We start from the raw sequence: 26897 nt of genomic DNA on the forward strand, positions 1-26897 counted from the left end.
TTACCCCAATAGCTGGAGGCTCCGCTGAGGGGTCTCGATGTGTCCGGCTTTGGGGGAGAGAGGGTCAGAGGCCGAGATGGAATAGAAGGAAGTTTTTATACTTTACTGAGAGGGGAGGTAGATAAGTGGGACAGCCTCCCAGCAGAGGTGGTAAAGGGTAATACAGCGAGCGAATATAATGGTGGTTGGTTAATGATCTTGTAGCTCGCAGTTGATTTGTGCAGCGCTGCGGTATATGGCGATAACGAATCCTGTGTTCTGTTCCTCGCAGTTAATGGGGGTCCCTGGACCCAGGAAGCCAACCAGCGGAACAGCCATACGTTAAACTGCAGAATGCTGATCCGGCCCCCAGACGACGCGGGGGCCGAGAACCAAGAGGCGCGCCAGCGGTACGAAGTGATGCAGTGCTTCACCGTGTCGCAGCCCAAATCCTTCAAAGAGGAAGGAGAAGGTAAGACGCCCGGCGCTCCCCGTGCACACGAGTCTCTCTCTCGCGGAATATCTGCCCTTCCGGCTCCGTGGGATCGACCCCAGCCGGGGTAAATATCTTTCTGCGTTCATTCACTTCTGCAGAATAACCCTCCGTGTGGGTTTACCCCAAGGCTGCGCCCAATAATATTTACCCCAAGGCTGCCTGTAGTAAAGTGTTCACGGAGCCGGCCGGGCCGACATCTTACTAGAGGCAGGAAGGCAGGTTCTCCGTTAGACGGCCTTGGGGTAAATATTTTGGGTGGGACACCGGCGGCTGGCGTAAAGCAGGGCAATAAACCCGCAGCTTAACGAAGCTCTCAGTGAACGGATTCAGTGACCGGTAATTGGGGGGGGGGTGTTGTGTTGTGCAGGAGTGTTTTTCCTTCCCGTTTTGTTTTTTTGCTTGAGAGCAGAGATTATTGGCTCATCCCGTCTTCTCTCAATCTGTCGCGGCAGGTGAGGGGATTTATCGGAGTCCGGGGGTTGGGGGGGGCATTAAATCAGATTTAGAGAGCTTGTGGGAGATTCCGAGAAGACCCGCTTTTGTGTAACGCTCGCTAAGCTCGCCGACGCGTTCCGTCTCTGGAAAGTGAAAGCGCCCGGCGCGGTGTCTCAGCAGAGCAGGTAACACATCAGCGGGGGCTCTGATTAACACGGCAGGGAGGAAACACACACACACACACCCCCCCCCGCCATGAGGCTTTTCTTTCGAGGATCATTTTGCAGGATTTGTAAAAATGGAACAAAAAAGCTATTGCAAAAATTAGTTTTTAAACCCAAAAACTCTACGAGACTCTGAAACAAACCGTTGGCTGCGTAATATTTTACTGATGCTTTTGGGATTGGTTACTTCTGAAAATGCAAGATTCTGTTCCCAGCGGAGAGCTGCTTATGGTCTGGCTCAACGCATGCGGGCTCAGAGCAGAGATGTTCTGGTGGGCGCGGGAAAATGACATCACATCCTGATGCACCTGACTCTCTACCGCAGGGCAGACTAGACGTGGGGCCGGACGGGGCCGATCTGTCGGCAGGGTCTAGGCTTCTGCGTTATGGGGCCCTTTTTAAGACTGGTTAAGCCGTGTTATTACCCCGCTGCTCCCGTTAACCCTTTGTGCTGCTCTCTCTGTAGATTTCCAGTCCTGTCTGATATGCATTGCCCGGAGATTACCTCGAACCGCACCTATACCCTCAATAGAGTCATTCATGACGAAACAAGATGCTACAGGTGAGCCGCGAGTAAACCCCGCGACGCACGGCGCTGTACTTCACGAGCGAGAAACCCATCCGTTACCTATAGAATGTATATAATATATATAGAGAGAGAGAGAGAGAAATACATCCGTTACCTATAGAATATATATAGAGAGAGAGAGAGAGAGAGAGAGAAACCCATCCGTTACCTATAGAATATATATAATATATATATATAGAGAGAGAAATACATCCGTTACCTATAGAATATATATAATATATATATAGAGAGAGAAATACATCCGTTACCTATAGAATATATATAGAGAGAGAGAGAGAGAGAAACCCATCCGTTACCTATAGAATATATATAATATATATATATAGAGAGAGAAATACATCCGTTACCTATAGAATATATATAATATATATATAGAGAGAGAAATTCATCCGTTACCTATAGAATATATATAATATATATATAGAGAGAGAGAGAAATACATCCGTTACCTATAGAATATATATAATATATATATAGAGAGAGAAATACATCCGTTACCTATAGAATATATATAATATATATATATAGAGAGAAACCCATCCGTTACCTATAGAATATATATAATATATATATAGAGAGAGAAATACATCCGTTACCTATAGAATATATAATATATATAGAGAGAAATACATCTGTTACCTATATAATATATATAGAGAGAGAGAAATATATCCGTTACCTATAGAATATATATAATATATATATAGAGAGAGAAATACATCCGTTACCTATAGAATATATAATATATATAGAGAGAAATACATCTGTTACCTATATAATATATATAGAGAGAGAGAAATATATCCGTTACCTATAGAATATAGAGAGAGAGAAATACATCCGTTACCTATAGAATATATAGAGAGAAATACATCCGTTACCTATAGAATATATAGAGAGAGAAATACATCCGTTACCTATAGAATGTATAATATAGAGAGAGAGAGAGAGCGCGCCAGCAGACGCCGAGGCGCAGTAATGAAAGGAAACATTAAAACTGTCAGTGAGATTGAGAAGAGGGCTCTGCGCCTGGGAGCTTGCACTCTATTATCCGTGATTCCAGTCGGTGTATTAACCCCGTGTTTTCGGGACTATTACAGCTGGAGTCGGTATAGAGGTTCAGCAGTACTGGGAAGGAAATATTTCTTTTTTACCTCCCCGGATTATTCGTCGTCTTTGTTTGTCTTTCGTTACAAACCGCGTTAATGGCCCCGGCCGGGGGCTATTGTTAGAACTCATCCGTCACAGACCTGGCACTCAAATGGTTAACGCGAGTCCCACCTGCCAGGGAATCTGCCGGCAATATGATCGCCGTTCCGTGCCACGCATCGGCTTCCTGCCGTGTTTAACCCTAAGGCTGCTAGGAAGAACCCCCCCCCCACACACACACACACACACACACACACCTGCGGATCAGGACTTCCGCCCCCTACCAGAAGTGGCAGTAATTGCAGTTCCTGGCGATAACTCCTGGCGATCTTGGGAGTAGAGTTTTCATTTTGAAGAAGAGACCTCTGTGATCTTCAAAAAAAATAAATAACAATAATTGCATTTAATGGCAATTATGACCGACTATCACAGACTAATGGCTTCTAAACGGACTCGTTCCCGCGGTTATTTTTAGTCGGCTTTAATTGGCGCGACGTTAATCTACTTCAGGAGGAAGGAAGGCTGATTAGAGGCCGCTGGGACCCGATCCAAGATGCCTGAAATCAGAGATATTTTAAGAGAAATCCTCGGGGTTAAAGCCTGACTGGCACATTTAAAAGTGATCATGATTAAAAAAAACAAAAAACCTATAAAAACCCCCAAAACGGTGACATTCTGCCCTTACTGCTGCTTAAGGACAATCTGGCCCAGCGTGAAACGCGTAGGGTGCTCCCTGAATACAAACGACGGGACAGGGGTTCTTCACCTGTGGCTCCTGAATTGCGATGGGTCTACAACTCCCATGATCCTTGTCCACCGCTAGCTTCAGCCTGTCCCTAGATCACCAGCTGCTATCCCAGAGGCCGCGCATGCGCTCATTCGTCACCTTGTGCCCGGTATCCCGCGGCACACGCCGGCCCGGGCGTTCACACCTCGTTTAGCAAGGAGTGGAATGTGCCGGCGGACGCCAGCTCGATAAAAACAATCACTCTGCGATCGTTGACAAGGTCTGGCGGCGACGCGCTCTCTGTATTTTCATTGGCCGGCTGACAGAGGTGTGCGGAAGGTTGTGTAAATAGTCGGTTGGAGAGCCTCGTTCAGAGACTGCGCTCGATCCCTGCGAGAGGCCAAAAGAACCAAATCCTAGTCTGATTTACAGAATTATAATCAATAAAATGTAAAAAAAAATGATTTCTTCCTCGGGGAATGTAAAATATTTTTTTATTTTTTTTTTCCAGGAAAAATCATCTCCATCGACACCAGTTCCCTGAGAGCGTCGGGCAGCTCCGGCTGGGAGGACCTCGTCAGAAAATGTATATACGCTTTTTTCCAAGCTCAGGGCACAGAGCCATCTTACGCCAAACAGCTTTTTCAAGAAGGCAAGTAGTCCGGCGCCCCTAAACAGCAAAAAAAATAAATAAATAAATAAAAATAATTAAAAAATAATTATTTAACACGTACATTTAAAATACCTAGAGATCGCACACACCCTTCAGAGGGCCACGGGCTTTTCGTATAGGTACTTTATTACTGCGCTTGAAACCTCGCATTAGGAAAGTAAGAACGTTATTAAGAGATAAAAACGGCAAAATATAATGTTTTTATCAGTATTATCGGTTATCCGTAACGCAATGGGATCAAAACCCACAGATTCAAATAATAAAATACCAATTTTAATTTTCTTTTATTTAAAACATATATATATATTTTTTTAATTTTCTTTTATTTAAATTTTATTTTTTTTATTTAAATGTTCTTAAATTTTTTATTTTATTTATTTTTTTATAAAAAAAAAAAAGCATAAAGTCGATTTATCCTTCATTTATGAGAACCGGAGCCCGTGAGATCAATCTTCCCGTTGACCTAATGCATGGAGAGCGCGCGATCTCGATGTTCTTGAGTACGTCGGGGGTTTTTTTTCTCTTCACAATGTCTCTTTGCCCCCTCAGTGATGACGCGAGGAACCGCATGCAGCCCATCCTACAAGTTCACCCTGAGCGACGGGACCGAGCTTCGTGCCCACACCAAGTGCAAGCTTTGCTACCCTCAAAGCCCGGACATGCAGCCCTTCGTCATGGGAATTCACATCATCGAAAGGTGAGCCTCCTTATGCTTTGTCGGGTTCCGTACCTTCACTGAGAAGGAAATCCGTGTAAGAAAGGACAGGAAGTGAAGCGTGCGACAGAAAATGAATTCCCCCCTAGTCTTCCAAAATACAATCGTTAATGGATTTGTAATTTTAGATTGTACAACCTGTAACAGGCAGTGACACCCCGGCGGAATAGGGACAGCTTAACTAAGTGATAGATTCCACCTTGAGCATAAGCTGTTTTAATCGGTTCACCTGTGCTCAAGCAGAAGAACGTTAGCCCCTTGGTATGATTTGGTTCCTTGTTCTATCGCCTACGTGGAGCTTTTAGTGAATGGCTTTGCATATTTTGTCTTCCCAGGGATCAGGGCTCTCACTGTCCTCAAGAAAACACTAACTCAGGAATGTCGCTGCCACGACTAAGCCCCTCCGTCAACTCCACCATGACCCCTCCTCAAGGGCCGCCCTTCTCTTCCTCCCCGTCCGGCGGCAACATGCTGACCTCCTCGTTAAACCAGCAGCCAGTCTCTGGCCTCCATAACATCAGCAGCTCCAACACCAGCCAAGCAAACTATGGGTGTTCTCCTGGAAGTCAGATCGGAACCAATGTTGCCTTAAATCCGGGGCAGGCTGGTCCCCAAAACAGTAACAATCCTAACCTCAACAACTCCCCCATGAGCAGCCCCGGGATCAGTCCCCCTCACTTCATGTCCCCTAGGCCACGGGGAAGCCCGGGATTGCTTTCGCGTTCCAGAGTTTCAGGTAATCCCTTTTCTCCGCCGATGCCCACCATACACTCCCCGGTGGGCATTTCAAGCAGCGGCTGCACCACCAACAACAACAACAGGTCCTTTCCGAATTTACCCCTCAACTCCATGCCGATTTTGAGCGACGGACCGGCGACCTCCGTGGGGTTTTCTGCCCAGTCTCCGGGTTTGACGGGCAGTCCGTGCGGGAACAACAACGGCAGGCTGTTTTCAGGCAACCCGATGAACGCCGTCCAGGGAGTTGGTGAGGGATCCGCCGCCCCGCTGGGGTACCACACGGCTTCTCCCGTCCTGCGGCAGATGAGTTCGCAGAATTCTCCCGGACGTCTTAACATGCAGCCCATAAAAATGGAGCCCAATGACAGGGTGACGGAGGGGGAAACCAAAAATCCCCTGTCCTCTTCTAGTAACAAACTGGTACAGCTCCTGGCCACCACGGCCGAGCAGCAGTTACGGGACGTGGACACGAGTTGTCGAGACCCCCTAACCTGTCCTGTCGTGTCTAACTCCGGCTGCGGAAATCCCACCGGCGGAACCTGCCCCTCATCTCACAGTTCCCTGACGGAGCGACACAAGATTTTACACCGGCTCCTCCAGGAAGGAAGCCCCTCCGACATCAGCACCCTGTCTTTGGAACACGACAAAAAAAGTGCGGGGTCCGGCAGCGCCCAGCCTCCGGGGTCCGCGGCGGAGGTCAAAGCGGAGCCTTTCGGCGATAAGAAGAAGGACTCCAAAGATCATCAGCTCCTGCGCCACTTGCTAGACAAGGACGAGAAGGAAGGGAGAGCGGCGCCTGGTCTGAGCCTGGAGGACGTCAAAGTAAAAGTGGAGAAAACGGAGCAGGCGGATCAGTGCGGCTCGGCTCCCGGCGGATCGGCTCCCGGCGGCTTGGCCAAGCAAGACGAAATCAAGCTGGAGCCGCAGAACCAGGCAAGTGTCACACGCGAGGTGGATGTGCTCCGTGTGCAGACGTCGGGGTGCTTCGTGCTTTAATCCTGAGGCAAGGAAAGTGGTTTTTGGACAATGCTCGCCATTTCTGTGTTTTCTGGAGGGTGGTGATTGGTTGGCCTCCTCTGTAGAAAGCATCGCATGTGATACATTCGTTCGGGGGTAACTTTTGGAACTTGTGGGGGTGGCAGGGTGGGGCGAGATAGAGGACATTGCTGGCCCCCTGCCCAGGTTCTTACTCGGAACCTCTAGGACCAGAGGTAGGGCAATCTAACGGGGTCCTGTTTAGTGGCTCGCGGGGATTTGGCGCAGAGTCCTGAAGCCCCGGCAGGGAGGTTTTATAAAGTTCATGGATTCTCCGTCTCTCTCGCGCGTTTCCCGGTATCGCTTGACTTTGGCAGAGCCCCCGCGGCACGCGGTTAAACCAGGGATAACCGGCCGGGTAGCGGTGTGTACCGCCGGCCACTCGGGTGTAAATATTTAAGTCTCCAGGGATTTCGTGTATTTCGGGTGGCGTGGGATAAGGTGTGGCCGGGTCTTTGCTGCTCCGCAGCGGTATTTGTCGGTTAGTTTTAGGTGGAAGATACTTTCCTGACGTGTTTTCGTGTTAAATGCACATTGGAGCGCGTGTTGCGTGGACTCCGGCGCATTCTTTAGTAATCCATTAGAAAACAATACGTCGGTCTCGTTTAACTCCGCCCCCAGCTCCGCCTACTGAAAGCCGGAAGCATTCGTCAGTACACTTCCTGCACATGCTCAGTAGCACTCCTAGCTATAGGGAGATGGGTGTTCCCTGAAATCTTCGGGAGCAGCAGCAGCAGCAAATCACATGCATGCTATCTGAACATTGTTGTTCTGCTGATAAACGTGATTGGCTGTTGCTACTCCCGCTGATTTTATTGGAAGTCCTGCTGCGCATGTGCAAGGTGTGTGTGTATCACTCCTATTTCCTCGGGGGCCAAGTCCTCGCTCCGGGGCTTCTTCCCCCTCACATACCGCTTGGGGTACACCGAAAAAAAAGGTGATTTAAATCCCTGATAACCGGTTGTACAGCGCTGCGGAATATGACGCCGCTATATAAAGTAATAAGGCCGGGGAACGTTCCCAAGGCTGCATTTTTTTAAAGCAACAAGAACCAGCTTCTTGGCAGAGAGAGAGAAAATGGGGAGGGATGATTATGCAGATCCCGGATCAGGTGAATGAATGACATCATTTGATGACATCATTGGTGAAAGCCGCCTGCTTTCTCTCACTGCTCGTCCGTTACGGCGACCGTCCTATAAGAGAAACTCGTTTTCTGTGCATTAATATAACATAACGTGATGGGCACATTATTGCATCTGAGACCCATAGAGGGACTGCATGTCCAGACAGGGGACCGCTTGGCGGGTATGCGCCAGGATCAGTGCGGTGAAACGCATGGCGCTCCCCTCCGATGTCGCCCGTCACGCGATGCCGCAAGCCTCATACATATTTATTCACCGGCCGCTGAATCCCCCCCCCCCGCTCTTCCCCTTTTGTCTCTCGGTAATTAGCATGCCGGGGCTCAGGGCCATTCTGTCTACCCCTCGCCCCCCGCATCCCCCCCGGCATTGATGCCCCCCACCTTCTCGTGGATTACGGCCCGTTTTGTGCTCAGCTACATTGTAACGAGATGACCCTCGCCGGCTGACATTGTGTTCCGTTACAGGGGTTTTATGGAAATTTACCCCCCTTATAAAGCCCCCCCTTTTTTGCATTAAGTCCGCATAGGAGCCGCTGAATAGAAGACGGGACCCCCGAGCCGGCTTGTAAATCAGCCAGGATTTGGCATCTCTCTTGTTATCGGTGGGAAAATCGGCGGCTTTTGTATGGTTATTTGACGCGGCCCCCCGGACAGCTCTGATGCGCTAAGGACAGTAAATGTAGCTCTTTTTAATTTTTATTTTTTTAAAACTTGGTTTAAAGACACAACGTATCGGTAGCTTCCAAGCCTATCGGTGTCCTCGTGGATTCCCCGGGTTACATAATAAAATGATTTCATGGCTGAGCCGTCCCACTAACCCCCGTAACAGTGTGCACAAGACCCAGAACGCTGTCCGCTCACCCTGGGGGGTCCCGTCAGACCCCAGAACTCTGTTCCGCTCACCCTGGGGGTCTCTTCGGACCCCAGAACTCTGTTCCGCTCACCCTGGGGTCTCTTCGGACCCCAGAACTCTGTTCCGCTCACCCTGGGGGACCCCTCAGACCCCCAAATGCTGTTCCGCTACGCCGTTGCCCCTGGATTTCCCGGTTCCTTCCATCCCCAGCGGCAGCCGGTTAGTGGTCTCTCCGAGATGTGCCGATCCTTTAATGAGCTCAATCGCCCGTCTCGGCGGCTGGGAGGTGGATTTGGTCTCCTGGATACTTTTCATGATTCGGGGGGATAGAATTAAATTATCGTCTCTAATGTTTACATCACGAACATGTTATGATGTCATTCGGCTGCCTCTGGCGCGCTGGGTATCTGCACTGACCAGCACAGGGTCCTTGGTGGCTGCCTACGGGCAACCTCCGTGTCCGGAGCAGTCGCCATGGAAACTCTTTATAAACTTGCGCAACGCAGATTAGAGAATCCGGCGCCTGCCGAGAGAGGCCGCGTGCGGCTGTGGTTTTAACCTTTTAAATGCCTGTGGGGGGGTCGCTTACACGGCAGGGTTTTGTAAGATTTTTAAAATGATATATAATTTTTATTTCTGCTGGCGATTGCACCGGTTGCCATGGTGATAAGACCCCTTTTTCCCTTGCCATTCCAGGTGGCACATGAGAAGAGAAGGCTCCGCCTACCAGGTAGGGCAGGAAATACTATAAAAAAAGGAGACCTCCCCCTTCCTCCCCAGTGTTGTTTCCTGCCCTACTCAGGTAGCGGTTAGGCTGAAGCTTACCTTTCCTTCCTTTTTTTGTTTTCTCGGAGCCCCGGGGGGGCGTCCTTTTCTGATACCCGGCAGCGGTCCCGTGTGGATCCAGGGTTCGTGCGGCAGCCTCAGAGGCTGCAACTCCGCGTGTATCGCGGCAACGCACACGAGGCTCAGTCCTCGTTCGGCTCTGCCCACAGCCCAGGGGGCTCACTGGGATGTATATCCCCGGGCTCCGGTTCACTCCGTCCCGGGGAATCCTCAGAGTGTGGCACGGCAGGAGGAGATCTCTAACCGGCTGTGCCGGTTTTCTCGGCACACGTTCAGATCTCCGATCGGCTTCACTTCCGGTGCAGCGACCCGGGGTCACGAGAGGTCATTGGCTGGGAATTTCCGGATGTGAGGTTTCCGGCCCTGGGCACCTAAATGCCTCTGTATACAACGCCAGAATGGGTAAGATCTTTCCTTGCTGTTGGTTTCTGTGCTGTAGTTTTGCATCTACCTCTCTGCTATTGTGCCTGCCCGTGCCTGAGGATTGTCTACTGCCATTTCAAGTAGGTGTTGCCCTCTTTGCTTGGAAGAAGTTTGCGTTGCCTATGCCATTGTTTTCTACAGTTACAGCTTGTGTTTCTTCTCCTCAGTCATGTCAGATAAAAATCAGGATATCCCTCCTGAAGCCTCCCCACATAGGAAATATGTGGGAAAGTCAAAACACAAGCCTGTTCATCCTGCAAAAAGACCCTGCATGACCCTTCGGTCAAAACGTGCAACTCCTGCTCTCGGCCTAAAGAAGTTTCCGCAACGGAATTTACCTCCTGGTTGAAGGGGGAACTTCAGTCTACCTTTGACTGTTTTCGAGCCATGGCAAGCCCCTCTCAGGCACCCCTGCAACAACCTTACCAGCAGGGTCCACCAAATTACCTCCCGGATAACCCGGAAGATTATTTGGCTCCTTTTTGAATATGACTACAGAAACAGGGAAACTCTACTCTGAATCTACAGGAGGACATACCATTTGCAAAACCAGATCCTTTTCAGGGTCACTCTAGGAAACCGCAGACCTTTCCAGTCCACGATTCTCTTTCTGCCATTATCACAGAGCAGTGGAAATTTCCTGACAGGAGATTCTTCACATCCTTGAGAACCAAGAAGCTTTTTCCTTGCGATAATTAGAATTCTGAGGCCTGGGAAGTCCCCGAACCGAAAGTCGACACCGCAGTAACCAAGGCCACAAAAGAAAAAAAAAAAAAAAAAAAAAAAAATAGCCATTCCGTTGGTAGACGCGGCCCATTTCAAAGACCCCATGGACCAGAGGGCTGAGGTCTGCCGAAAGGTCTTCTGAAGCAGCAGCGGCGAATTTCGTCCAGCGATTGCTATGGTGTCAACTTCTAGAGCCATTAAAATCTGGCTCCAACAGGCGGTAGAAGACTTTGCAGCTATTCGAGAGACTGAGCAGGTCGCTAGCAACCTGTCCGACACCTGCTTAGCAGTTGATTTCATCTCCGATGCCTCCATTGAATCAGTCCGTACGTCTGCTAAAGCCACTGCGCTTTCAGCGGTTTCTAGGCGAGCACTCTGGCTTAAGTCATGGTCTGCTGATAATGCCTCTAAACACAAGCTGTGCAGCATTCCGTTCCAGGGGAGCCACCTCTTCGGCAGCGATCTCGACACGATCCTAGAATTCACCACGGGGGAAAAGCACTGGTTACCTCAGAGGAAAGGACCACCTTGTTTCAGATCGAGTTATTACAGAGCTCCAAGAGAGAGAGAGTCCTACAGGCCCTGAACCTCCAATCAGGACTACCAGTCCTTTCGGGGTAGGCAGGGACAGTAAAGCAGGAAGGTTCTGATGCCAGCAGGCTTCAGGTAGAGGGCAGGTTGACCGGTTTCATTCATGCCTGGGAAGAGATCACCCCAGACCCCTGGGTTCTTCGTATCATAGAACAAGGCTATGCTCTGGAGCTTACTCACCTACCTGCCCGGAAATTCCTGCTGTCCATGCCCCCTGCAGATCCTTGGAAAAGATCGGGTTTCTTCTCCACGCTCAACAACTTAATTCTCGAAAGAGCTCTGGTCCCGGTTCCTCATCAAGAGATAGGAGAGGGAACCTACTCCCAAGTCTTTGTCCAAAGCCATCCAGGAAATTCAGGCTAATAATCAACCTACAGGTGGTGAACACCTGTATCAGATACAACAGGTTCCGGATGGAATCCCTGAAGTCCGCCACAGAGATCATTTCTTCAGGGGACTTCATGGTCACCATAGATCTGCGGGATGCCTATTTACATGTTCCCATCAGAAGAGACCACCAAGATTCCTCCGTCTGGCGGTTCCATTACCTCAAGCGATTCGACATTTTCAGTTTCGGGCTCTTCCGTTTGGAATTGCTTCAGCACCTCGGATCTTCACGAAGCTCATGTCGGTGGTCGTGGCCTTCCTGAGGCAAACAGACATAAAGGTGGTCTCATATCTGGACGATTGGCTCCTCGTAGCGGTCTCAGCAACTTTGCTCCAGTCCCATCTGGAGTTTTTTTCTCAGGACCCTCCACGACCTAGGATGGCTAGTACACAGACTCAAGTCACAGTTACTTCCAAACAGACGTCGTACCTTTCTGGGAATGATCCTCGATTCACACGTACAGAGGACGTTTCTCCCTCGGGACAAGATCCCAAGATTGAGGGAATTCACACAAGCGGTTTTAACGAACAAGTCAGTGTCCATTAGAGCCATCATGTCTTGGCTCGGCCTAATGACCTCCTCCATCTCAGCGGTTCCCTGGGCACTTGCTCATGCAAGACCTCCTCAACAGTTCCTGCTGGATCACTGGGATCGCTCCAGGATGTCCTTTCGCAAGAACGTCCAACTTTCCCCCTTAGTTCGGGAGTCACTCCGATGGTGGCTGACAGCCAGAATCTCTCACAGGGGCTCTCTTGGCAGACGAGAGTCTGGGTGGTAATTTCCACCGACGCCAGTTTGAGAGGCTGGGGTGCTGTTATGGGAAGCAATATTACCCAGGGAACTTGGTCTCCTCGGGAATCGGACCTGCACATCAAATTTCTGTTAGCGGTCTGGAGGGCTCTAAGGTTCTGGTCTACAATCCTGCGACACGGGTCCATCAGGATCCTTTCAGACAACGTCACCGTTGTAGCCTATTTGTCCAAACAAGATGGCACCAGAAGCAGGCGCCTGCAGACCCTGACCGCTCAGATCTGCCGATGGGCGGAGTTCAGTCTCTGCATTCTCTCCACGGTTCATCTAAAGGGTTCACTGAATCAGGAGGCGGATTACCTCAGCAGGAACTCGGTACTTCCGGGAGAATGGTCCTTACACAAAAGGGTCTTCGCTTTCATCACGGAGAAATGGGGTACTCCTCAGATAGACCTGATGGCCACGCACCTAACCGAACAGGTACAGGAGTTTTTTTCTCTCTCTCCAGTCGGCCGTCCCCGAGCCCTGGAAGCACTCTCGCAGACCTGGGATTTCAATCTCGCGTATGTTTTTCCTCGGCTTCCCCTTATTTCCAGAGTGCTCCGGAAGATTCGAGAAAACCCTCAGTGTCCTCCTGGTTGTTCCTTTCTGGCCTCGAAGAATCTGGTTTTCGGACCTTATCAACCTGGCCGTAGACGAGCACATGCTTCTTCCTCAGGTGAGGGATATTCTCGTTCAAGGCCCTGTTCTCCACCCAGATCCCTCCCGGCTCAACCTCTCAGCATGGCTTCTGAAGGGAGATCCTGACCTCAAGGGGATTAACTTCATCGGTAGTGGAAACGATTCTCTCCAGCCGCAAGAAAACTATGGCTGCTAAATACCAGAAGGTTTGGGAAACGTTCATCACCTGGTGCTATGGGCACGAAGTATCCTCTCCATCCATCCATGAGGTGCTACGCTTTTTACAAGACGGCTTTGATAACGGGTTACAACCTGCTACTATCAAGGTCCAGATCTCAGATCTCTGCTCTCAGCAACTGCTTGGACTCCAATCTGGCTTCCCATCCCTGGATCTCCAGATTTTCTAAGGGGATGTGCAGACTTCGCCCTAGGCTCCGTCCGTCGGTTCCTCCTTGGGACCTTAACCTCGTGTTGCACCAACTCACCACATCTCCTTTTGAGCCTCTAGAGGATACCTCTCTAAAGCTGCTCACCTACAAGGTTGTCCTTCTAGTAGCACTCGCTTCTGCTAGGAGGGTGAGTGAGCTCCAGGCTCTCTCCAGAGTGGAACCTTTTCTCAAGATTCTGCCGGACTGCGTTATCCTCCGTTTACCACCGGAGTTTCTCCCTAAAGTTGTCTCACCTTTCCTTTCTGATCAGGAGATCGTCTTACCTACGTTATGTCCGGATCCCAAGAATCCCATGGAGTTGGAACTCCACTCGCTAGACCTGCGGAGATGTATCCTGTCTTATCTCTCGCGTACATCCGCCTGGAAGAAATCCAACGCACTATTCCTGTCCTTTGCGGGGACCCGCAGGGGCAGAGTAGTGTCCAGGGCTTCCATAAGCCGCTGGCTTAGGACGCAATCACCTTATGTTACATCTCCGCGGGAAGAGTGCCTCCCTCCGGCCTGAAGGCACACTCGACCAGATCCGTCTCGACATCCTGGGCTGAACTCTCCGGGGTGAATCCGTCTCTCATTTGCAAGGCAGCGACCTGGAGGTCGATTCATACGTTCGTAGGCACTACAGGCTGAACCTTCATCTCTCTGACGAGTCTCAATTTGGTCGTCGTGTCCTGCAGACTGGAATCCTTCCCTCCCTATCTTGCTAAATCTTCTCATGTGCCACCTGGAATGGCAAGGGAAAGAGAGAATTCTTACCTGGGAATTCCTTTTCCTTGTCCATTTCCAGGTGGCACACTTTTACTCCCACCCATTAAATTTACTTTTGCTTGTCTATTATTTGCCTGAGTCTTTCTTTTTAACCACACTGGGGAGGAAGGGGGAGGTCTCCTTTTTTTATAGTATTTCCTGCCCTACCTGGTAGGCGGAGCCTTCTCTTCTCATGTGCCACCTGGAAATGGACAAGGAAAAGGAATTCCCAGGTAAGAATTCTCTCTTTCCGATTCATTCTGTATTTATGACCTGAAGCTTGTGTTGCGTTTCTCTGTAATAAAACTCTCCCCCCCCCCCCAGTTTACAGATAACTTTGACCAGCTTGACCAGTTGCTGCCCGCGCTGGAGAAGGCCGCCCAGCTGCCCGGCTTCGGGGTATCAGACAGGGCAGACAGCGGCACCCCGATGAAGACCGAAATATTACCCCCGCCGCTGCAGACCGGCACCGTGGCCAGGACACCGGCTGGCCTCAGCAGTACGTATAAAATATTTAAATCGCCTTTTTTTTATTATTATTTCTATTATTTTTACCGGACCCCCTTTTATTTAAAAAAAAATTTAAAAAAATTCAAAGCGAAAGCCTTTTTTAAGTTAATTTCATGCCATTTCAGCCAACGTGGAACATGTTAAATTAAATCCATTGTCGGCACACGTGACCTCCAAGAGATCACACGGTTGGTGGTCCGTCTGAAGGGCACAAGACAAATGGCCCCAGAAAAGAAGCCAGAAAAGATTAATATTATTAATAAGAATAATAAATATATATAATTATTAATACATTAATTATAATAATGAGATCAATTGTAATATAAATTATAATTAGTAATGATTATAAGATTTTATAAATATCAATTATAATTCTGGGATTAATAATCAATAAAACGAATTATAATAAATTAATTAAATCTAATAATTAGATTAATAATGTTAATAAGAGAGGACAGCTGCATCTTCCGTGACCTCGCTAATCTGACGCTGTACGGTGTGAGATTTACCATCGCGGCCGGGCGGAGGCTCTTAGGGGTCTGTAGGGGAGAGATGAATTGAAAGGGAGCCTTCTGTGGCTTGCTGCCCAGGTATAAGCTTTCACCCCTTTGCACACGAGAAGAGCGGAAAGCGTATCTGCAAGAAGACAAACGAAGCTGCTGGAGTCAGAGGACCAGCTTTAGCTGCTGCCCGTAAGCGCTGGGGCTGCAGCTTCCCCGTAGAACGATTTGTATGGAAGGAGGGCACGAGAGGGATTTGTGTTGCCTGGGATGTCTGGGACACGGCCCGGGGGACACAGGGGACCCCTACGTGCCTCAAATAAAGACCCCCTGCTGCGGCATCACATCTACGTCCTTCACTGAGGAGGCATGAAGCCGTGTCGTGGGGTTTCCAGGTATTTTTCCTCCCCGGCTGTGGCGTTCTGGCACACGAAGGCATGAGTTGGCAGCTGATGCGCGGTCCGGTCGTGGAATTGCGTTGCGTGTAACGCGTGGCGTCGGGTGCCCGGCACGTACCCTGGTGGCAGCCGCCGGAGGGGGCCGGGGTAATATTCCCCCCGGAAAGGTCTTGAAGCGGCTCGGAATGCGTCAGGAATCCCGGGCAGGTCCTCGCACGCCGCCGCCGCCAGGAGAAGACGGATTCCTGGGCCGCGGCCAAAGCCTCAGAGTCTCACTGAGACGTCGTGTTTCTAACGGCCGCTGCTGACTCAGGGCGGCGGATCTGTGCCGGGATCCTGATGATAAGACTGCGTGACAGTCCCGTCCACAGGAGGCTACCGGAGAGAGAGACCGGGCTTCAGCCCCCCGCCGTTACAGTGTTACACGCCCGACGCATGGCGCCTGCACATGCCATAGCGCTGTAACAAAAGCATGCGCCGAGATGGAGAAGAAGCCCCTGCTCCTGTGAGCTTGCAATCTAAAAGGTTATGGGAGTAAAATACCATCACCTTCAGCCAGCCGGAGACCGCGGTGCCTGCCCTCTGCGTGCCGTGACTCCCGTTGTACAGCGCTGCGGCGTATGATGGCGAGATATATATATAACGCTGAATAGTAATAGCGCCCCCCGGTAACCAAGCCCTGTTTGTACCCCGCAGGTTTTAATGGCGCCGCTCGCTCCCCGTTTGGGTTCTGCGAGGCTCTGGATTCCGTCCGCTCGGATCTGAACCCTTTCCCCGCTCCCAGCGACACGAGTCCTCGCTCGGGGCTGACGCCGGAGCAGAGCCGGGGGCCGATCCCGGGGCCCGCCTCGTTTCACACGGATCCCGGTAAGGAACAACGAGAGAGAGGGGGAGACCGGCGGGGGGCGATGGAAATCATCACACTCCCATCACCTTCAGCCGGAGCAATGAGAACATAGTACAGCGAGACACTAAGCTTAACCAGTCGTCTTAGAGTCAGGAGCCGTATGCCTACCCCATGCATGTTTAATACCCTCTACCACCTCTGCTGGGAAGCCGTTTCATTTATTCCTTATGTCACGTGTAATAAAATCATGGCAGATGCCCAGGATAGCCCGTGTGTTGTGATGATTGAGGTGTATCGCGTGTTCTAGCAGATACTCTGCACCCTGCGCTCCGGCGGCTGCTTCACTCGTCCCCATGTGATTAGCGGCTAATTGTGTCATTCAGATGCGAGCGAACGCCCCCCCGATTCACTGCGTGACTTCCGTGTAATATGCGTGTAAGAAGCCTGAACACGGAGCCGGCCCCGCGAGGCCCCAAACGTGCCGTCGGGAAGCCTGCTTCGTTGGTATGATTTGCGGGCAGACCTGAAGTGTGACTTCTGTACATGTATGATGGTTAACGTGTGCCTCGTCGGGCCCTCGCTGGGGGGGCTCTGTGGCCCCGTCGCCCCTCCCCCACCCGCCACTTTACAAACCACCGAATAAAACGAAGACGTTTATTTTAGGCGCTCCCCGGAAAATATCCTTATTCTCGTTTGGCTGCTCTGCGTGGTTACTGCGCGGCCATGCGCGATAATCCAGAGACCCCGCGTGTTATTCCGCTTCCCCCACGCTCTTTATCTCTCCCCGACGGGCCTTGGATGTATTTCTTCTCCAAAAACATGGAGATAAGACCCATTCAGCCCGTCTAGTCTGCCGGTAGATGGAATGGAGGGAGGTTTTAGTTTACTGAGAGGGTGGTAGATAAGTGGAACAGCCTCCCAGCAGAAGTGGTAGAGGGCAATACAGTGAGGGTATTACACATGCATGGGATACGCATACGGCTCCTGAATCCTGATTAAGGTTTGAGTCTTTACAGCAGGAGGAACGGGCGACGAGATGCGGGCCGATCTGATTTATGTAGCATGCGCAGCGTGTGGCCGGCAGTCATCTCTTCTGTGTTCTTTTGTCTTCTAGGTTTGCCGGACCCAGATCTGGGGCTCGCAGACGCGCAGTTCGGGCAGACGGGGCTCGGGGAGCACATGCTGTGGGCCGATAACATGCCCTCCATGAACCGCGTGACGCCAAATACACAGGAAGAGTGAGTACACCCGCCCCCCTTCCACACTCACTCGCTCGCTCAATCAATTAAACCAGGTACATCTCACCATTCACAGACTTGCAGCCCCCCCAACCAGTATAAACCCATAAAGCCTCCAGCGATGGCCTTCAGGCACACGAACCACCACAGACAGACAGACAGACAGACAAACATGCGCCACAGTAACCATGGTATATATGGCCAAGAATAAAAGCTTATTTGAAGACGAGACCTCCGAGATCTTATGGAACTCTACTTAATTTTCCATTCTGACTGCAAAGCGAGTGATCCTCGCAGGAGGCAGATCATGGGTTAAAATCCATCTGAATGCTGAGAAAAACATGGTAGTTTAAGCAGTTTATCTGCGACCCGCCGCTAATCCCGATTTAAAACAAAGCGGCCCGGGGCCCGAGGGCCCTCCGCCGGGATTCCATACACAATGCCAGTGATTATATATTAATAACCGGGGTCATTGTATTATTGTTTAGAGTATAACTTAGTGGATAACCCTTTAATTCTGGAGATGATCGGGGAGGACTAAACAATTTATCATTTAATTTATGCCTGGGAGCCCTGTCAACCGGGGGTAGTATAGATGTGACTATTATTTTGCTGTATACAGTGCTGGGGGGGTTATATTACTGTATACAGTGCTGGGGGGTTATATTACTGTATACAGTGCTGGGGGGTTATATTACTGTATACAGCGCTGGGGGTTATATTACTGTATACAGCGCTGGGGGGTTATATTACTGTATACAGCGCTGGGGGTTATATTACTGTATACAGTGCTGGGGGGTTATATTACTGTATACAGTGCTGGGGGGTTATATTACTGTATACAGTGCTTGGGGGTTATATTACTGTATACAGTGCTGGGGGGTTATATTACTGTATACAGCGCTGGGGGGTTATATTACTGTATACAGCGCTGGGGGGTTATATTACTGTATACAGCGCTGGGGGTTATATTACTGTATACAGCGCTGGGGGGTTGTATTACTGTATACAGCGCTGGGGGTTATATTACTGTATACAGCGTTGGGGGGTATATTACTGTATACAGCGCCGGGGGGTTGTATACAGCGCTGGGGGGTTATATTACTGTATACAGCGCTGGGGGTTATATTACCGTATACAGCGCCGGGGGGGTTATATTACCATATACAGCGCTGGGGGGTTATATAACTGTATACAGCGCTGGGGGGTTATATAACTGTATACAGCGCTGGGGGGTTATATTACTGTATACAGCGCTGGGGGGTTATATTACTGTATACAGCGCGGGGGTTATATTACTGTGTATACAGCGCTGGGGGTTATATTACTGTATACAGCGCTGGGGGTTATATTACTGTATACAGCGCTGGGGGTTATATTACTGTATACAGCGCTGGGGGTTATATTACTGTATACAGCGCTGGGGGTTATATTACTGTATACAGCGCTGGGGGGTTATATTACTGTATACAGCGCTGGGGGGTTATATTACTGTATACAGCGCTGGGGGGTTATATTACTGTATACAGCGCTGGGGGGTTATATTACTGTATACAGCGCTGGGGGGTTATATTACTGTATACAGCGCTGGGGGTTATATTACTGTATACAGCGCTGGGGGGTTATATTACTGTATACAGCGCTGGGGGGTTATATTACTGTATACAGCGCTGGGGGGTTATCTTACTGTATACAGCGCTGGGGGTTATATTACTGTATACAGAGCTGGGGTTATATTACTGTATACAGCGCTGGGGGTTATATTACTGTATACAGCGCTGGTTGGGTTATATTACTGTATACAGCGCTGGGGGGTTATATTACTGTATACAGCGCTGGGGGGTTATATTACTGTATACAGCGCTGGGGGTTATATTACTGTATACAGCGCTGGGGGGTTATATTACTGTATACAGCGCTGGGGGTTATATTACTGTATACAGCGCTGGGGGTTATATTACTGTATACAGCGCTGGGGGGTTATATTACTGTATACAGCGCTGGGGGTTATATTACTGTATACAGCGCTGGGGGTTATATTACTGTATACAGCGCTGGGGGTTATATTACTGTATACAGCGCTGGGGAGGTTATATTACTGTATACAGCGCTGGGGGTTATATTACTGTATACAGCGCTGGGGGTTATATTACTGTATACAGCGCTGGGGGTTATATTACTGTATACAGTGTTGGGGGTTATATTACTGTATACAGTGCTGGGGGTTATATTACTGTATACAGCGCTGGGGGTTATATTACTGTATACAGTGCTGGGGGTTATATTACTGTATACAGTGCTGGGGGTTATATTACTGTATACAGTGCTGGGGGGTTATATTACTGTATACAGCGCTGGGGGTTATATTACTGTATACAGCGCTGGGGGTTATATTACTGTATACAGCGCTGGGGGTTATATTACTGTATACAGTGCTGGGGGTTATATTACTGTATACAGCGCTGGGGGTTATATTACTGTATACAGCGCTGGGGGTTATATTACTGTATACAGCGCTGGGGGTTATATTACTGTATACAGCGCTGGGGGGTTATATTACTGTATACAGCGCTGGGGGGTTATATTACTGTATACAGTGCTGGGGGTTATATTACTGTATACAGTGCTGGGGGTTATATTACTATATACAGCGCTGGGGGGGTTATATTACTGTATACAGCGCTGGGGGTTATATTACTGTATACAGCGCTGGGGGTTATATTACTGTATACAGCGCTGGGGGTTATATTACTGTATACAGCGCTGGGGGGGTTATATTACTGTATACAGCGCTGGGGGGGTTATATTACTGTATACAGCGCTGGGGGGTTATATTACTGTATACAGCGCTGGGGGGTTATATTACTGTATACAGTGCTGGGGGTTATATTACTGTATACAGCGTGGGGAGTTATATTACTGTATACAGCGCTGGGGGTTATATTACTGTATACAGCGCTGGGGGGTTATATTACTGTATACAGCGCTGGGGGGTTATATTACTGTATACAGCGCTGGGGGGTTATATTACTGTATACAGCGCTGGGGGGGCGATCTGTGTGAATGTGAGCGATGTGTCATAAGCATTCAGGTTCTGGCCGCTCCGGACCCCCGCGTTGGGGGCGGAGTTATGATAGCGCGTGTCTGCGTGTATGTATATCGCTGCTGTGTATATCGTTGTCACCGGGGTCTCCTGAGGCCGCTCATCACAAAAACATTACCGGCTGCCGGGCTATTTTTAGACGCCGGTTACCCTTTGGGGGGTTTTAGACATTACACGGCTGTCTCCTGCTGAACCTCTTTGGATAGAAACGCTTTGAGTAGTGGGTACAGTTCTGGAGCGTTCAGAGGAGGGCAACTGAAATGGAGGATGGTTTGCAGGATAAAAATTATGGATGGGGGCGATCTGCCGGCAGATTCTCTTATTGGTGTCCAGATGTAACAGTCGGTGGCCGGCCTGGAATTATCTCGGGCGCGCGTTATTATAATGAGGCTGACACCTTGTGGTCACTGATAGGCCGGGACGCGGAGAAGCAGCGGGTTGTATCGGGGTGTTCTGCGCACGCGTTGGTTACTGCTTGCTGAGTGTCATGGGAGTGCTGTTCCCGTGCCTGGCAATCAGGAGTAAAATATTTGTTATTAATACCCCACGGAATAAAAGGCATACATGTTACCGATAGCTCCCCTCGTCCAAAGAGCTTGCAATCTACGCTACCCCCCCTGCTTTCCCGTGGCAGCGAAGGAGTTAGCGGCCGACACTGTTTATTTGCTTTAAGTCAAGTTCTGTCCATAGAGCGGCTCCTACATATTTCTGTATGTATTTCCACCCCGGTGCTGGCCGCTCACATCTGGTAATCATCTGTCACTGAAAGCATAAACATCTCAGGGCCGGGGGGGGGGGTGACGGGGGCCGGGTATACGCGGCGCGCTCAATGCCGCCTTGTGTTACATAGCAGGGTTCTGTTAGCGTTCGCAGGCATGCGCGGCTCTATAGCATATCAAAGGCCTTTAGTGTTTCCATACACGGGTAGCAAGCGAATGTATAGAGCAAACGCAGAGCCGTGTGACCGCTGTCAGGGAAGGGATCGAGTATTTATCACAGAGGGGGTGGCTTCCATTAAGCTAACCCCGTGCATCAACATTCAAGGCCTCAAAGGTCCCTTCTTCAGGTGTGATAGAACAAAACGCTGCAGGCAGATAACTCATCCTGTGAGATTGAGAGGTATTTTAGGGACTAGTTTGTGTCCAGAGTGTGGGTGATTATCAACTGGCGCAAGACTCGAGAGAGGAAGGGGTGGGGTGTAGGCTACCTAGTTCAGAAGTGGACGATCAGTGGAACAGGCTTCCAGCAGAAGTGGTAGAGGGTAATACAGTGAGGGTATTAAGCATGTCTTTACAGCAAGTCTTTACAGCAAGAAAAACAGGTGACTAGACGGGGGCCGGATGGGGCCGATCTGCCGGCACTCCATTTCAGCGCCTCGGGGTAAACCGTTTATGATCCCGCTGGCACTGAAGGAGTTACCGTGTGGTGAAGCTGAATTGAAGGCCGTTTGGTCCCGGGTGATAGGGATGGAGTCCATACGCGCTGCGATGCTCTGTGTCACGCTGGCTTCGCCGGGAGCTTCATATCTCGTTTTGTTTTGTCTTTGGTTTTTCTGCAGGATCGACGACTTTCTGTGTCCTCCGACCACCGTGGAGGGACGCAACGACGAGAAGGCTCTGCTCGAGCAGCTCGTGTCCTTCCTCAGCGACAAAGACGAGACCGAGCTGGCCGAGCTGGACCGAGCCCTGGGGATTGACAAGCTGGTGCAGGTAGCTTCTCTGGCAGAGCCGTTACCCGCTAAAGAACCTCGGGCTTTACACAACGGCACGCGGGTACATCGGAGTAACAAATATCCAGCACCCTCCTCCTCCTCGCCACCGGAACAAAATAATACATTGGAGCGATTCCCAAACGTGTCCAAAAATCACCAAACTATAACTAATCCTTAAACCCGTTATATCCCTCATATTATATACTCTCCGGCCGTATAACTAATCCCGTCCTTATAACCCGTTATATCCTGTATATTCCTCATATTATATATTATATACTCTCCCCCCGTATAACTAATCCCGTCCTTATAACCCGTTATATCCTGTATATTCCTCATATTATATACTATATACTCTCCGGCCGTATAACTAATCCCGCCCTTATAACCCGTTATATCCTGTATATTCCTCATATTATATATTATATACTCTCCCCCCGTATAACTAATCCCGTCCTTATAACCCGTTATATCCTGTATATTCCTCATATTATATATTATATACTCTCCCCCCGTATAACTAATCCCGTCCTTATAACCCATTATATCCTGTATATTCCTCATATTATATATTATATACTCTCCGGCCGTATAACTAATCCCGTCCTTATAACCCGTTATATCCTGTATATTCCTCATATTATATATTATATACTCTCCGGCCCGTATAACTAATCCCGTCCTTATAACCGTTATATCCTGTATATTCCTCATATTATATATTATATACTCTCCCCCCGTATAACTAATCCCGTCCTTATAACCCGTTATATCCTGTATATTCCTCATATTATATATTATATACTCTCCGGCCCGTATAACTAATCCCGTCCTTATAACCGTTATATCCTGTATATTCCTCATATTATATATTATATACTCTCCGGACGTATAACTAATCCCGTCCTTATAACCCGTTATATCCTGTATATTCCTCATATTATATATTATATACCCCCCCGTATAACTAATCCCGTCCTTATAACCCGTTATATCCTGTATATTCCTCATATTATATATTATATACTCTCCGGACGTATAACTAATCCCGTCCTTATAACCGTTATATCCTGTATATTCCTCATATTATATATTATATACTCTCCGGACGTATAACTAATCCCGTCCTTATAACCCGTTATATCCCTGTATATTCCTCATATTATATATTATATACTCTCCGGCTGCATAACTAATCCCGTCCTTATAACCCGTTATATCCTGTATATTCCTCATATTATATATTATATACTCTCCCCCGTATAACTAATCCCGTCCTTATAACCCATTATATCCTGTATATTCCTCATATTATATATTATATACTCTCCCCCCGTATAACTAATCCCGCCCTTATAACCCGTTATATCCTGTATATTCCTCATATTATATATTATATACTCTCCGGCCCGTATAACTAATCCCGTCCTTATAACCCGTTATATACTGTATATTCCTCATATTATATATTATATACTCTCCGGTCGTATAACTAATCCCGTCCTTATAACCGTTATATCCTGTATATTCCTCATATTATATATTATATACTCTCCGGCCGTATAACTAATCCCGTCCTTAAAACCCGTTATATCCCTGTATATTCCTCATATTATATATTATATACTCTCCGGCCGTATAACTAATCCCGTCCTTATAACCCGTTATATCCTGTATATTCCTCATATTATATATTATATACTCTCCGGCCGTATAACTAATCCCGTCCTTATAACCCGTTATATCCTGTATATTCCTCATATTATATATTATATACTCTCCATCCCGTATAACTAATCCCGTCCTTATAACCCGTTATATCCCTGTATATTCCTCATATAATATATTATATACTCTCCGGCCGTATAACTAATCCCGTCCTTATAACCCGTTATATCCTGTATATTCCTCATATTATATATTATATACTCTCCGGCTGCATAACTAATCCCGTCCTTATAACCCGTTATATCCTGTATATTCCTCATATTATATATTATATACTCTCCCCCCGTATAACTAATCCCGTCCTTATAACCCGTTATATCCTGTATATTCCTCATATTATATATTATATACTCTCCGGCCGTATAACTAATCCCGTCCTTATAACCCGTTATATCCCTGTATATTCCTCATATTATATATTATATACTCTCCGGCTGCATAACTAATCCCGTCCTTATAACCCGTTATATCCTGTATATTCCTCATATTATATATTATATACTCTCCCCCCGTATAACTAATCCCGTCCTTATAACCCGTTATATCCTGTATATTCCTCATATTATATATTATATACTCTCCGGCCGTATAACTAATCCCATCCTTATAACCCGTTATATCCCTGTATATTCCTCATATTATATATTATATACTCTCCATCCCGTATAACTAATCCCGTCCTTATAACCCGTTATATCCCTGTATATTCCTCATATAATATATTATATACTCTCCGGCCGTATAACTAATCCCGTCCTTATAACCCGTTATATCCTGTATATTCCTCATATTATATATTATATACTCTCCGGCTGCATAACTAATCCCGTCCTTATAACCCGTTATATCCTGTATATTCCTCATATTATATATTATATACTCTCCCCCCGTATAACTAATCCCGTCCTTATAACCCGTTATATCCTGTATATTCCTCATATTATATATTATATACTCTCCGGCCGTATAACTAATCCCGTCCTTATAACCCGTTATATCCCTGTATATTCCTCATATTATATATTATATACTCTCCGGCTGCATAACTAATCCCGTCCTTATAACCCGTTATATCCTGTATATTCCTCATATTATATATTATATACTCTCCGGCCGTATAACTAATCCCGTCCTTATAACCCGGCGGACCGTTTGGTGTTCTGGGCTCACGCGACTCTTTTGTGTCACAGGGTGGTGGTCTGGATACGGTGAACGACCGGTTCCCACAGCAGTCTCCGGCGGCACCGATGCTGATGGATCAGAAGCCTAGCCTGTATCCCCAAGCTTATGCCTCCGCCAACCCGGCTCTCGCCAACCCTTTCTCCCCCATGGCCAGGCAGAAGACCGCCTATGGGTCTGTTCCGGTCCAAGTTCCTCCGCCGAGGGGAGCGTACCCAAACGCCATGAACATGCAGCCTCGGCAGATGCAAGTGCGGTCGGCTTCCGCCTCCAACCAGCTCCGTCTGCAGCTGCAGCAAAGGCTACAGGGGCAGCAGGTAAGGATCACCCCGAGAGCCTGGAAAGGATCAAACACGGGGATCCCTGCTGGTACTGGCTTAACTGGCTAAATAGGAGGTGGCTGCCTATGTATAAGATGCCAGCGGAGTGACCGATGCAGAGCAGTTTTATGATATCTGAAGAAGAGTCCCCTGAGGTCCCAAAATCTTATATAATTTCTTTTTTTGTTGCCCGATAAAAGATATCAAATTAATTTATTGTCCGTTGGGCAGAAATGCTGATATATATCCCTTTTACACCAATTTCACCTTCCTCGTGGAACTGCCCCAACTCCCGGGGGCCACAAGCAGCAGCCAAGCTTAATACCCGCCTGGGGTCTCCAGGAGAACAAGCTAGATAGTCCTGAAAGTTTATGTGAACGCTGCGGACTCAGCAGCCGGTGCGGCGCGGTGGTTATCGGTGATTAATGGCATCCATGTGATATATAACGGGTCTGTTTGTTTGTTTTTCGGGCCTCCTGGAAGATGTTACACCAGAACCGGCAAGCCATCCTCAGCCAGTTTGGCGTCGGCAACGGAGTGCAGATGGGCATGAGACCTGGCGTGCCGCAAGCCATCACTCCTCAGGTAACGCTGCCGGGGACTCTGTGCCGGAGGCCGGGGGCGACAGATCGGCTGCCGACACCCTGATTCACGGTGCCGGGATTAACCCCGGCGGTGATAGATGGGCTGCTGGGAGGCTGATGTGAGAGAGCAGGATTATCCCTAGCGGTGGCAGATCGGCTGCTGGCAGTCGCATACACAATGCCGGGATTAACCCCGTTGGTGACAGATCGGCTGCCAACAGCCCAGTTCGTAATGCCGTGATTAACCCTAGCGTTGGCAGATCGGCTGTCGGCAGCCTGATTCTAGAGACCAGGACTATCCCTAGACGTGAGGGATCGGCTGCGTGCAGCGTGATACGCAATGCCGGGATTAACCCTCGATTACAGCCAGCAGCCAGAATTTAACCCTCTAGTTGGCCTTTTTCAGATGGCCAGAAGCTACTGCATT

At 48.8% G+C, this 26897-nt stretch overlaps 1 protein-coding gene across 2 annotated transcripts in view; it reads left to right on the forward strand.

The window, feature by feature from the left end:
* The window catches only part of NCOA1 (nuclear receptor coactivator 1), a 66587-nt gene that overhangs the window by 36771 nt on the left and 2919 nt on the right, over positions 1-26897 (forward strand). For both annotated transcript variants that reach the window (XM_053459508.1, XM_053459509.1), the window contains exons 6-16: positions 272-451; positions 1601-1696; positions 4111-4251; positions 4822-4969; positions 5323-6658; positions 14677-14851; positions 16457-16627; positions 17722-17845; positions 22507-22657; positions 25578-25883; positions 26370-26471. In XM_053459508.1, the coding sequence (XP_053315483.1) occupies positions 272-451; positions 1601-1696; positions 4111-4251; positions 4822-4969; positions 5323-6658; positions 14677-14851; positions 16457-16627; positions 17722-17845; positions 22507-22657; positions 25578-25883; positions 26370-26471 (2930 nt within the window). The remainder of the gene's footprint in view (positions 1-271; positions 452-1600; positions 1697-4110; positions 4252-4821; positions 4970-5322; positions 6659-14676; positions 14852-16456; positions 16628-17721; positions 17846-22506; positions 22658-25577; positions 25884-26369; positions 26472-26897) is intronic.

This window comes from Spea bombifrons, chromosome 3, assembly GCF_027358695.1.
Source record: "Spea bombifrons isolate aSpeBom1 chromosome 3, aSpeBom1.2.pri, whole genome shotgun sequence".
In the NCBI taxonomy this organism is placed as follows: domain Eukaryota; kingdom Metazoa; phylum Chordata; class Amphibia; order Anura; family Pelobatidae; genus Spea; species Spea bombifrons.